The sequence below is a fragment of the Mesocricetus auratus genome, unplaced genomic scaffold, assembly GCF_017639785.1.
Source record: "Mesocricetus auratus isolate SY011 unplaced genomic scaffold, BCM_Maur_2.0 Super-Scaffold_15014, whole genome shotgun sequence".
Lineage (NCBI taxonomy): Eukaryota > Metazoa > Chordata > Mammalia > Rodentia > Cricetidae > Mesocricetus > Mesocricetus auratus.
Window position 1 is genome coordinate 45,677,485 of NW_024429186.1, and position 14,241 is coordinate 45,691,725.

General features: G+C 46.1%; 1 protein-coding gene across 2 annotated transcripts in view; it reads right to left on the minus strand.

Annotated features, from left to right (window-relative positions):
* The window catches only part of Frmd6 (FERM domain containing 6), a 73,587-nt gene that overhangs the window by 6,087 nt on the left and 53,259 nt on the right, over window positions 1-14,241 (minus strand). For both annotated transcript variants that reach the window (XM_005072782.4, XM_005072783.4), the window contains exons 7-12: window positions 14,079-14,234; window positions 9,940-10,005; window positions 9,122-9,190; window positions 7,073-7,247; window positions 3,043-3,378; window positions 2,079-2,201 (exon numbers count right to left, since the gene is read on the minus strand). In XM_005072782.4, the coding sequence (XP_005072839.1) occupies window positions 2,079-2,201; window positions 3,043-3,378; window positions 7,073-7,247; window positions 9,122-9,190; window positions 9,940-10,005; window positions 14,079-14,234 (925 nt within the window). The remainder of the gene's footprint in view (window positions 1-2,078; window positions 2,202-3,042; window positions 3,379-7,072; window positions 7,248-9,121; window positions 9,191-9,939; window positions 10,006-14,078; window positions 14,235-14,241) is intronic.

A 14,241-nucleotide genomic window follows, 5' to 3' on the forward strand; every position in this document is an offset into this window, starting at 1 on the left:
AAACACCACTGAAACAAGCGAGGACCAGCAGTAGAGGCGGAGAGATAATGGCTTCAGAGGGACATGTACCCCCACCATACCAGAGACTTTTACTCAGCTACTGCCAGTGGCCTACAGAGCCCAGTATGCACCTTGTAAATACAGAGGACTTGGTAATAAGCAGTTCAGTGAAACAAGAACATGAAGCCATTCCTGGCTTATACACGGGTGATCCTCGTGCGTGGGGAGGAAGTGCAAACCCTTGAATGGATCCCACAGGACCCAAGGGCTCATGCACCGCTGGGCATGTGGTATGATTCTGTGGGGTCTCTGGTAATGTCCTTGGCTCCTGTGCCTCTGAACACTCTCCTCCAAGCTCATGGCCACCACTGGGGAGGCCAGAGACAAGCAGGGCTGCCTCATCAGATCCAAAGCAATGCTCACGTGGCAGAGAAACTGGGAAACCAGGGTGACTCAAGGAGAAACAGAAAGCAACTGTGGCCCCAGCTCTTCTATACAAACAGTTCCAGTTATACCATTTTTACACAATTTCTATTTTCCTTGCCTAACTTTTGAATTCTGTATAGTATTTTTTGAAAAGTTTCATGCGAAAGCTGTCTAATATTCCAGTGTTTAGTGATCGGACAATTCAACTCTTTGTTGTTTCTCACTACTAAAAACACAGAAAAAGGTATATTAAATATTATTAACAGCCATCCTATTTAGATTTTATTTCTGCTCAAAATCACAAAATTAATAATCTCATGAAGACTGAATGCAGAAACATACAAAAATGAAGCTCTTGTCAGTGGCCCACATACTCTTTCATAGGTGTTTTGGTATATACTACTTCAAATCATTTTTTTTTTTACAAATACGCAGCACTTCTTGTGCACTTATTGTATGATATAGCTGAGGATTCAATTTAGTATATAAAGAGAAAATTCAGTGTAATAAAGAGAATGGGCAGGAAAAATTAAGGCTGGCCTAGAATCATAAATCTGGGCCGAGAGGGAGGTAATTCTCTATCTGCACTGCTGGTGGGTCTGCATGGCTTAGGGTGAGCATCTGCAAGTGTGGTTGGGTTGGGTGAGCAAATGGAATTCTGCAATAAATTGTTCCTTGTGTTCCGGTACAGTAAGGGGCAGGATGACAGTGACAGTATCTGTCTAGTTCCCCTTGGACAGCTGGTATTAGCCACTCAGAGAGGTGGAAGAGGAGCCTCTCACTTGATCAAAGCTGAAAGTGGCTGGAGGATAAGAATCCTTTCACAAGGCTGGCTCCCTACGTCTTAAACCTAAGGAAGAGAGGAGATGAACTCATGACACATGATAGAGGTACACAGAGGTTTAAAACAAACCCACATTGCTGACTTCAGGTGGTGGAAACACGCATTACAGAGTATAATCCTAGCATCAAAATTATAGTGAAGGCATGTTTTCTAGAAGAATTCATGCAAATATGCAAATCAAGAAATGTCTACCTCTGTGAGTTCAAGGCCAGAATGGTCTACAGAATGAGTTCCAGGACAGCCAGGGCTACGTAGAACAACCCTGTCTCAAAAAACCAACAAACCAACAACCAACCAAAAAAGAAGAAAAGAATGTCTACCTATAAAAATAACACCAGTTTGACACTTTTTCTTGCAGATTCTTCTATTCATATAATGCGGTGGGGGACACAAACGAAACCCAGAGGTCTGACTTCTGTTTCTAGTCTTGGGCATTTGTCGCTTTAATCTCTTCATTTTTCTCATGTGCGAAAGGGAAGAGGCCAGACTGAAGGGTCACCAAGGTTCCTTCCAAGGCCATGCGGTTCTCTAATCCTCAAGGGAGTGAGGTGGGAGAGAGTAAGAAAGAAAAGAAAGCTGGCCAGCCTCCAAACACAGCGACTTGCGGTCCACGGCCTGAGTGAGTGAAAGATGCTAATGTGCCTTCCTGGTGCCCATCCCTCTTCTGCTCTTCCACAGAAGGCACCTGTGGTTAGGCGGCCTAAAGTGGCTTTTCTCCCTGGCTGACTGGGCATCCGCACCACCCTTCTATCTTTTAAGGCACGTGTTTATGGGCTTCTGGAGGGAAAAGCTTGCTGTAAGAGCTCACCGGAGTGTCCGTTCAGCTTCCTCGACAGGAGCATGTCCTCTGTGATGTAGATGCACATGTCAGGGCTGACTTCCTCTGTCATGGGCTCCAGGTCCCTGGGGTCATCAACCAGCATCTCTATTTCTGACACAGAAGTAGGGGAGAAGACATTTAATGACCCAAGGAAGATGAATACCATAACCCAGTCACACTATACCGTGCGGGCAGCCATGTAAAAATTCACATTCGTGAATGAACTGAGAACACAACTCTGTGGTAGGAAAGTCTGGGGACAAGTCGCAGTATGATGTGCTCCTTTTGAAGGACTGCTGTTACGTCACAGCCTCTTGAAGGAGAAGCTGTAGAGTCATGCTGCAGTGACCTGGGGCTAACTGATGCTGACGGGTCATTAGCACCAGGGCAAGGGCTGCTGACCCACGCCACCTGAGCGTCCCACAGTGAGCGGCTGCTGCAGAGCCGCATGAAGCGTACAGGAGCCTAATACACTGTGCCTAAGAGTCAACAGTTTCTTGTTTCTTCTTCAATCAAACCCAGATGCTATAGATCTCACGTGAAACAGAAACAAACTTAAAAGAAGCACACAAATGCTAAACCTGGCTGACAGAGGCTGGGACCTGTTGCCATCTGTCAACGGAGAGCCATTTCTTAGCAGCCAGGTTCTGTATTTCTTTTATACTCCCTATGGTTCTGGTGACATGGGGAACACTCAAGAAAACACTTTGGGAGTTAATGGTCTGTACAGGATACTTTTTTTTTTTTTTAAAGAGGAAGAGGAACACAAGACACATGGGCTCTTCTTCACACAAGCTGCCAACCCCGAGGCTGCAAAGGTCTCTGATAGACACATGCAACTCACTCAGGTCACTGGGAAGATGGCCAAACTTCCCTATCACCACTACTTAGACACTAACCAGACACCAGTTCTACTGGACCAAACGGGAAAAGCTGCAGCAACGGAAGTTACCATCGTCCTGAGAGTCCTCTTCCAGGCGCTCTTTGCCGCCGCTCTCCACGCCTGAGGTGTGGGAGCTGCCATGGCTGGTCATGGAACTGCAGGTCTTCAGCTTGCGGTGCATGGCGCTGCCTGAACAGCTGTCCTCTGGCCCTGGGTCCCGGGGCTTAGTGTCTGCTTCGATGCCTGAGGTGTGGGAGCTGCTGTGGCTGGCCGTGGAGTGGCGGGACAAGCGCTTATGCTTCATGCTGCCGGCGCTGCTCCCGCTGGCGCGGGATCGCTTTTCCAGCTGGTCCATGTCAAGGTCGAGGTTGTCGCTGATGTAGGACTCCCGGTACTGCTTTTTCTCTGCGTGGGAGAACACAGCTCAGTGCATACTCAACCACGGCAGAAGAGAGTGCCAGGCTGAGATCAAGGGTAGGCTCCCTGAATCTAGTGACTGAGGAATTCTGGGAACTGGAGCTTGACATAGGAAAACTACACAAGGAATAAACATCAGTGCAGCAGTCCCTTGAGGGGAGACTTTAAAGTGGCCAGTTATGAAGCTTCAAACACCAGAGAAGTGGGCTCTTCAGAGTGTCATGGCATGCCACTTAACTTCCTGTCTGCAAACTGTGATCATTCCGCAGTGAAGTTCAGTGACTGAGAACACCTAACACCTTGGAGAGCAATGTGACACTACCACAACTGCCACTATGGGATTCTGCATTTTGCAAAGCTGGCAGATAGTATCATGTTAAATATCAAAATCTGGTCCTCCACAGATGACTCTAGAAACATTCAGTGAATAGTTACTCAAAAGGCTAACTGTTGTCATTTTACGTGTCTATTTGTTCAATTTGGTCTCCAGTTACATTCAGTTGTTAAACCCAACAAGACAAAGCTACTCAGAAAATTTCTTTTCAAAGAGTCTCAAACTTAGCCTTTCAAGACTGGCTATTCTCCAGTTTGGCCAAAAAGGGAGGCATTATTTGCCATAGTCATCATTAATGGTTTGGTGCCACACCACACAGTGTCTGGTGGAACTCCTCAGATTTAACAAATAGGTGTCCTTGGTTGATGCAGTCACAGACAGACACTGGAAAGTCAGACTTGAGGAAGTCCATTTATCAAACACCAAGCTAAACATACATGAAGCTACAAAGCCACAGCTGAACTAAGGGGCAGTGCTCAAAGCAGAGCTCTTACGTTTCAGATGAGAAACACTGGAAGGAACAGTTTTAAACTAGTGAGAAAGAAGCACAGCAGACCAGTGTTAAGGGCAGAGTACATTTGGGGAACATTAAATCCATGTGATGACTAGCAGCCTAACTGGGATCTCGGGGCCTGTTAATGGGCATACTTGTCTTGCTTGTTGGCTAAGCAGAAACACTTGCAGTCCTTCTGTCTGCGCAGACCTGAACCTGTACCCTCACCAGCTCTCTGGAGGAAATGCCTGGCAGGAGAAAGAGAAGAAGCCTGGGGATGCAGCTCATGGCCCCTTGCCCCCTTCTGATCATGAGAGCCCATGACCAGATCATCAGAACACCATGCCTTCTGCAGAGTAAGCCTGGGGAACAGAGGTTTTCAGGCTTTATTTTGGGATAAAATGTGCTAAGTGTGACTTCTTTATCTAGGACCTAAGAACACGTTCTACTAACCATAGGTGATGGTTTTTTTCCATTTCTTTTTCTTCAAAACAGGGTTTCTCTATGTAACAGCCCTGGATGTTCTGGAATTCACAGAGATTGGCCTGTCTCTGCTACCCAAGTGTTGGGATTAAAGGCGTGGGCTACCATTGCCTGGCTAGATGATGGTTTTTAATGACACAAGGCATATTTTCCTTCTCCCAACTCCATGGAAATAATCTTGTGACTGTGTCCACAGAAGTGGACCGTGTCTACTTAAAAGTGTGCACCACTCATTTTTTTTAAAGATTCATTTATTTATTATGTATACAGTATTCTGCCTGCAAGTATGTCTAACGGTCAGAAGAGGGCACCAGATCTCTCATGGTTGTGAGCCACCATGGGGTTGCTGGGAATTGGACTCAGGACCTTTGGAAGAGCAGTCAGTGCTCTTAACCTCTGAGCCATCTTTCCAGCCTGAAACTGAATCTTAAAAAGGTATGTAGAACTGAAATTTAAGGAAACCCCTTCTTTTGATGCTCAAATAATGCCAACATGGGCTTTTCTGGCTAAAATGATAAAGCCCCTTACATGAGAATTAGTGAATCTGTATCAAAGCTAGCTCACAGAAACATGGTGTGAGGATTTCTTCAAATCTGAAGGTATCTCTACGTAGGAAAAACAAACAAAAACTAAGCATTTTTTGTAAGAATACTGCCTCCATCATTTAAACTCAATCAAATACAAGATGCAACATACTCCTTTATCATTTCTTCACTCCCCCATTGTGCTCTGAATGTTCCCTCTCAAACTGAGGTTGAAATTTCATCAGTGTTGTGACAGTGTAGGATGTGGGGCTGTTCAGACATGACTAGGCTGGGAGAGCTCTGTCCTTATTCATGGACAACTGGTACTGTGGGAGTCTCTTGTGCCTGCTCCTTGTTCTTCCAGATTACCTATCAGGAAGTCCCTGGCAGATGCCCAGTCTTGTTTTGGACTTCTCAGACATTCTCTATGCGTCACCAGCCTGGGGTGCTCTGTCCCGGCAGCAGAATGGACGAGGCATTTGCTCACTTAAGTGCCGACACATCGAGGGGACGGTGTCCTGGCCTCCTAGAGCTCAGCATCCTTTGTAACTTTACCTTATCTCTGCAGGGAAAGGGCACTGAATCTGTCAGACTCTCAAGGGTTCCCCTCAAGTTCTTTCACATCACTAAAATGCTTTGGGTTGAGAACTGATGCACTTAGATGAACCTCTCAAGGTGCCACAGTGGCCACTTAGGAACGGGGCAGATTTGGAAAATCACAGGCTGTGTACCCAGTAGAGTCACCTGTTCTCACAGGCCTCCTTGGTGCTTTCGTCCCTAAGTGGATCAATATTCACGCCAGCCCAGAGGTGATGATGTATTTGCTAGGCTGATGGGAGAATGGGCAGCCTGCAGCGGAAGTGGGTACACCTGACGGTGTCACAGTGGCAGACGGTAAGGAGAGATTCACGCTCTCCTCATTGCAGACTTAAGGAAACTCCACACATCTGGCACATCTGGCTTTACAGAAGATGCATGTTGTCTTTAAGGCTGCTGTTGGAGGGAGGACAGGTCCTTGTCCCTTTCCACAGGAGCACTGGGATCAGCACTTGTTTCATGTATACAGATAAAGCGTGAGCCACTATGTACCAAGGCCCAGGCAGACATTCCATGTCTAATCTGATTACTGTGACAGTGACCACAATAGGACTTTGTGGAACAAACTGAACGCGATTCTCAGCAAACACACAAAACAGCACTTGGGGATGAGAAGCTAGTATTTTCTAAGTAGAGGAGCCCCAGGGTGCCATAACTGAGGACAAAGACAGAAACTGCCACACTGAGGTCTGGTACCAGAGGGCCCAACACCGCCTCTTCCCTCACACAGCATGCCTTCTTCTCAGGGACAGTGCTAGGGCCTTGAACACATTGCTCAGGTCCACTCATTTCTGCAAAGCCTCCACACAGGGCTATAGGCAGACTCCCTGGGTGGAAAAGGCCTTCTCCATTTTTATTATTACAGCATCATCTTGAGGGTCTCCCTGCTGTCAATCAGTGAAGCGGTGAGCTATCTTCACGATCACCTGGGCCTAAGGAAAGCACCACATTGGAAGGAACTGCAGCTCCTGCAGACAGCAAGGCCAGTTGGCTGGTGCACCCAGCACTGACGCAGAAGGGTTCCACCCTAGCCCTCTGCAAGCTTTTCAAGCCAGGGGCTAGAAACTCTGAACAGATGAGGCTGGGGGGCTGCAGAGAGCTCTGAATTTCTAGTCTCTGTCTCTAAAAATCCCATTCTGCAGGTGTTTAAAAATTTCTCTCCTGGCGGGCGGGGGGAGTAAGAAGCTGGCAGGGCAAGGCAGTCCTCGCTCTCCCCACGTGGGACCTACAACGTCGCCCCACCCGTCCCACCTTCGTTCTCCTCCAGCTTGCGAAGGTGGCGCAGGACTGGCTGCAGGTTCATGTACAGGCGGTGGCTGTTGCTCAACAGTTGCAGGAGATGCCGGGAGCGTGTGGGACATCCTGTGTAATAGACTAGCTTCCTGGCGGAGGGAAGGCCATCGGGCAAAATCTCAAACTTCTTGCCCTGTGGAGGGAAAGGACAAAGCAAATTATGGCAGAAAAGTCTCTAAACTGCCCAAGTTCCTTCACTCTTAAACTAAGATTCCTACTGATGTGTGAAGCTGAACTGACCGTTCCCTGCGGGACAAATCTTTGTTTCCCTTTCCCCTTCAGAGCTGTTGAAGGACAGAGAATACCAAACTCAGGGTGGGCTCTGCCCAAGGTCTCTGGGAAACCTGGACAGAGATCCCTCCAGATGAATCCGGGTGGAGCTGTAGCAAAGCATTAGGGGACTGTAGTTCACATCCAGAACGTGGTTATTGTTTTTAAACCATTGGCTCTTGTTATTGGACCTCAATGCTTGGACTGCAACAACTGACATTCAGTGAGCACTAAATACACATCAATTCATTTAACCCTCACAAGGAGTGAAGAGCAGACCACCACCATCCGAGAAGGAAGCCAAGGCAGAGAGAAACTGTGTCACTTGCTCAAGGTCACACATGTAGGCAGGGATGAGAAGCCTGTGAAATGGATTCCTGGTGTCCATGATGAATCAAAAAAATCTCTTGGGGAAGGGGAATGAGGTTGAGAAACCTGCCATCTTCAACAAGATCCTAAATCAGGGTGATGTGGGGGGAGTTTCAGGGGTCACCAATCACAGTACCCTAAAAGGTCTTAATTTCATGAACACATTTTCTCACTACTGAGCGGGCAAACAGGGTTATGATTTTCAACAGTTCTGGAAAAGGGCCACCCATGAGAGCACCAGTGAGAGTGGGCAGAGAAAGCTCCACTTAACACATGAGAGAGCCAGAGCAGACGGTGCTCACAGAATCAAGGCAATGTAGATCAGACCTTCTGACTGGCAGGGCCGAGAGGGGCCAGCGCTATGCTGCAAAAAGACAAGATGGCCCTCTTTCTGTATAGGCCTTCTGGTCTACCCAGAGTAATGTGTGTCTACATATCATTAGCTATAGCTTTTCGTAGTCTACTTTTCTCAGTTGCTGCAGAGTTCAGTAGAATTATGGATTTTAGTGAACTCCATACAGACACACACTAACAGTAACTATAGTTCTTGGGATGCTACCACACAATGAACATGGCTGGTGGAATAGACACACAGTGAAGAGTCAAGAATTTGTTCTCATAGAACCTATATCATCCTCAGTGCTCTCCCCATTGCTTATGGTGGACTACTGACAATGACCAGCCGAATGCTAAATAGTCTGGCCTTAGTGGAAACACCTTTTTAAATTTCACTTTGCATTCTTTACTAGAACTAAGTAACTTCCTAGGCCAACAGTCAGCCTATATGCTGAGTCATTTACTCCATGTGCCAACAACTTCTTTGCTGTGGATTTTTAAACTTAATTCCATTTGGTGAATTCACCTTGTATTTTCCCTTCACTTTTCCCTCTGCAATACAACTTACTTAAGGCAGTGTGGCAGATGCTGACACACAGATTAAGTTCTGTGATTTTAACTTGCTTCTGACATAAAGAACTCTGGTTACGAGAATACTTAAGGGAGCAAATTGCTGTTTATTTACTTTGTGTATGCTGTGAGGGGTACAAGTCACTGCGTATGCCGGGGGTGGGTGAGAGGACAACCTGTGGGACCCAGGCCTCTCCTTCCACCTGGTGGGTCCCAGGGATTCAATTTAGGTCGTTAAATATGGCTGCAAGCCCTCCGTGCTGAGTCATTTCACCCAGTCCTAGCTTTGATTTAAAAAGAAAACAAAACAACCAACCAGCTCCAACTCCACTCAAAAAAACCTGACTACTTTTGCTCTTGGACACAAATTTTTCAAAATGAAATCCCCCCTAATTATCAAAAACAGCCTACAAGACTTCTTTTCTCCTCCCCACCCTCTTTTCTTAGTTACTTTATACTTACCACAAACACCAACTTTCCAACATTTGTCCAGGGGAAATCATACAGCAACTGTTTCTCTTCTTCTAGATTCTGTGGAAAGAATATAGGAGTTAAGAGGAAACGCACAGATATCCTAAAACTGTCTTGACTTATCTCATAATAAACTAAGATTTAGTAATTAAAATCTGAAAGAGTCTTCAACCCTTATTGGAGAAGGGCAGACAGTAATTAAGATTATAAATAAAACCCCACAGTTCCTGTGGACTGCATTCGCTGCCCCTCCAAAGGCAACCTTCCCTTTGGTCTATCCCTGAATTTAAACAGGAAGTTCAAAACACTCCCAGACACTCGGCAATCAAGGAACTGAGGCTTCCATAATTGGGCCTTTTGCCTGGATCAAAGATAAGCCATTTCTAAGAGAGCTACTTCCTTCCAGTCCCTGGTATAAGGCTAAAGGATAACACTGTCCTACCTGCAGGAGGGAGACAGTCCCCCACCCGCTTATGGGACATCAGAAAACTGTAACGGACACAGAAGCATTGGGTAGGAGCTTTCTATGGTAGGAGAGGAGAACCCCGATCACCCATGAGACCCAAGGGCAACGTTTGGACAGTGAGGCTCTGGAGTGCCGGGACTGGGTTGATCTTCTGCCCTGCATTCTCTGCTAAGGATGACTGACTATTGTCAAGGCAGGTCGAGTCACTCCATCCATGATGTACATCACCCATCCCTGTGCTGACAAACAGGAAGTGAGGACCGAGCCTATGGCAGGGTCACACAACATTCTCTGTAGTGAGACCTGCTCAATACCATTTGATGCACCCCTCCCGTTTACAAACCTGAAAAATCTGTATTCCCCGCATGGTCAATCCCAGAGTCAGTGAAGCTTCAACTTCCCTTTTATCCTGAAGGAATAAAATTTTATGAAAAACCATTTTTTCTTGTATAATAAACAACTGAGCAATGAAGAAACAAAAAGACACATTTCAGAATTAGAAGAGTTCTTTTTGCTTTGTTTTGTTTTTTGAACTTAAAATAACTGCTCAAATCCTTTCACATCCTTGGTTTCCTGCGAGACTTAAGAAAATCTCAAGTATTTACTCAAGCAATTATACTCTTCATTTCTGACTAGCCCACACCCACTTCTGAGACTATTCTGAGGACTGTGTCGCGAGAACTCCAGCACAAGGCATCTCTTGCTGCCTTCCCACCCTTTGACCGTTTTCACTTTCCACCTTGTGCTTACTAACTGTGTGGATGTTAGAATCCCACAGTCTAGTTACAGTACAACATGTCTGACAGGGTTACAGTTCCAATCGGGTAACTCCCCTAGCTCCCTACCCTGCAGCTGAGAGCAGACATAAGTGACCAAGCATTTAGGGCTTTCCAGCAGAAGATTTCCACTGCTCATCTGCAAATGTCTGCTGATAGGATACACATTCTACTACGTGTGTAAGTATACAAACTGTTAAACTTAAGCTATTTTAACCATCAGCAAAAGAATGCTAGAATTGGGCTGCAGAGATGGCTCAGAGGTTAAGAGCACTGACTGCTCTTCCAGGGGTCCTGAGTTCAATTCCTAGAAACCACATGGTGGCTCACAACCATCTACAATTCAGTCTGGTAACCTCTTCTGGCATGTAGACAGAACACTGTATATGTGATAAATAAATAAATCTTAAAAAAAAAGCACTAAAGTTTCTTTCTTCCATCCTTTCTTCTTCTCTTCCTCCCTTCTTCCTAATTATTATTTAAAAAAAAAGAATGCTAGAATTAAAAATGTGCTCAGATTGGGCAAATCTTTAAGGACTTACAAGTAATGAGTAAGGCATGAAGCTTTAAAAGTTACTACTAAACATTTTCTTTACAAGATATCTCAAAACAATAAATGAATATTGTCAGATATTTAAATTGAAAACATTTTTGATTTATTTTATATGCATGGGTGTTGGGGAAGTCTTATGTCAATAAAGCACTGTTGAGCCAATAGGAATCTAGATAGGTGGGACTAGGGGTCCAGGAGGACTCTGGGAAGGAGAAACACAGGGGAGTCGAGATGTAACACCATGGGGTAGGAAGCCTGGAAACCTCTCCGGTAAGAGACATACTTAGATTAACAATTATGGGGTAATTACTTAAGTCAGAGCTAGCCAGTAAGAAACAAGCAAGGCCAACAGCTTCATAATTAATATAGCCTCCTGTGTGTTTATTTGGGACTGATGCGGCTCTAGAACCAGGCTGGCGGGAAGGCTTCTCACAAAGAAAAAGGCTTCTCTTTACACATGGGTATTGTGCACCAACCACATATGTACCTAGGGCTGGCGGAATCTGAAAGAGGGTGTTGGATGCTCTGGAACTGGAGTTATGATGGTTGTGAGCCACTATGTGGGTGGTAGGCATCTAACATCTTAAAGAGCAATTAGTGCTCCAAACCACTAAGCCACCTCCCCAGCCCCTAGGATCTTTATCAGGTTTAAGGCCATTTTTCTAAGTAACACAAGAAACATTAGAAAACACATTCTTGCTTGGAATATAGAGAAGAAACTGGCTTGTTACTAACTTGGATTATTTCTTCCCAGCTAATCCATTTTTATGTCAAGAAAGGAACATGCAGTGTCAGGTTCAACAAGGCCGTTCCATCAGCACACAGTAGTCTCAGGTCAGCTCCCTCCCAGGCTGTGCCCTGCTTTCTCAAATAAGACTGGCTCCCAAGCAAGGCTGTGTACATGCCCGGGAGTGTACGGAGAAAGCAGCCACGAAAGCTGTTTCTTCCTGAATGCTGTCTGCTCTGCCTGTTCCCTTTCATAAGCTGCCCCTTGATTCTCCAAACAGGAGGTGTTCACCATAGCTCTCTGTCAAGGACAGCTTTCTGTCAAATGTCTTTGCAAAGCAGACAAAGCATTGTTTTTCCGAGACAGGGTTTCTCTGTGGCTTTGGAGGCTGTCCTGGAGCTAGCTCTTACAGACCAGGCTGGTCTTGAACTCACAGAGATCCGCCTGCCTCTGCCTCCCGAGTGCTGGGATTAAAGGCGTGTGCCACCACCGCTGGCTAACAAAACATTTTCTACACAACGCAGAACCATACACTAAGCAAATTACACCCCTTGCCCAACCCCTGCCAAAACATTAAGTTGTATACATCAACTTTACTGAAAGACTAATTTATCGGGATTCTTTAAACTAGCAGGCTTCCCCAGCAAATAAAACAAAAAGCAAGGGTCACTTTCTCAACACTTGTTAAGGTCACAGGTGTCCTGCCTTGCTATTTCAGGCCTCTTACTGAATGATCCCTCTGGCCTTCACAGGGCACAGTGTCATTCTTACTCAACAGATGGCCTGTGACCAGGACAGCTGCCCAGGATCCCCAGGGCCTCTAACTGATAGCTCATTCCAAGGCCACAGTCTGTCCAATGTATCATTTATATTTCTAATGCACTTCAAGATATGAACAGATTGTTCCAAATGCCACTTACTGGAATTTTCTCATGCAAAATGAGGTGTCAAGAAGGTACCTCTAGCCTTTAATCCCAGTCCTCGGAGGCAGAGGCAGGCAGATCTCTGTGAGTTCGAAGCTAGCCTGGTCTACAGAGCGAGTTCCAGGACAGGCTCCAAAGCAACACAGAGAAACCATGTCTCAAAAAACAAACAAACCACCCCCCCAAAACCCAACCAACCAAACAAACAAAAAACAAATGGGGGGGGAGGAGGTACCTCCAAGGAAAAGTGAGTCAGCCCTTTAGGAATTTAGACAGATTTTAAGGAACTCCATATGCCTTCCTAGGATGGTGAGGTATTAACTACGAGATCCAGAGCAAGGGAGGGAGATTATGTTGAGTTTTGGAACCAGCTGGGAAAACTACCCAGTAATATGCTCAAACACCCACTCCCCCACAGACCCAGTTACCCTAATATCGTCACAAAGGGTATGATAGAGATGGTAAACACATCAATGAGATAGCTCACCGAACATCATGTTTGACATGTGATAGGTACTATTTTAACATGGTTCCCTCATCAATTCCTTTAGGCTGCAGTTCTAAGGGAGCGGAAGGTTCTAGTGTCCTTTAAGCTATGGGACATCAGAAGTACAGAGATGTTAAATGCTTGCCTAGGGTCTCACAGTACAGAGTCAAACTGGGATTCAATCTCACAGTTAAGACCCACTGACCATGTTTCAACAACTCCACCTACTGGGTTTGAGGTAATACCTTGAGTACTTAGGAGAATACAGTTCTAGTCAAGGAATAGCACTGGTAAAGATAGGGAAGGTGGGGGAGCAGGGAAGAGACAGCGAGAAGATTCGGAAGCATAGTGAGTGCAGAGCATCAGCCCACAGTGATCTGTGAATGTGTGGCCCATTTCAGGATGGAAAAATAGAGCTGGGGACACACGGGCTGCAAAAGAGAATAAGGGCGCCCGAGTGGAATGGAGCTTGACTTACACACAGACTTTGTCATCCAGGAGCCTGGCTGAACCCACAGTCTGCCGCTTGGTTTTGCAACCTTAGTGAATTATTTAACTTCCTTAAGCCTCAAGTTTCCTGACCTATAAAATGAGCACTTCTTACAGAGTGGTGGGGTCTGAAGGAAGAAATGAATGCTGTGTTCTGTCTGCACTGGTTGCTGTGGAAACACTCCTGTCATTAAAGGATGAATGAGGGCAGGGCTTCGCCGGAGGAATACTAAAATAATAGTCACCAAATGGGTTGCAAGGGCTACTCTTTGAAGCAGAAAGAGAACTACAGCATAGGTACAGGGGAGCCAGAGTCATGATCTGTAACCGTGTGTTACTGCACTGTTACAAGCATTTAAAGTACGCTCCCCATCCTGCCTCTAGGCTAGATCACGATGGCCACCCTGTCTGACTCGTGGAAACCAAGGGCAAGCCAAGAGAAGCTCTTTCCATGGCAGTTCTCAGGTGAGTTGAAGTCCTGTTCAGGAAGGAGCATATCCCAGGGGCCGGGCCTAGGGCTCTCCTACCTTGTATAGCCTGTAGTAATGGATGGCAACGTCATCCAGTCGGACAGCCTCTTTGATGTACTTCAGATGCGCCTCAGAGGCCGTCAGTGCAAACTGGTCTTTGTGCATGTTTGGAATGTGCTTCAGGATGTACTCCTTCCCCCTCTTGGAAACAACCTGTTGG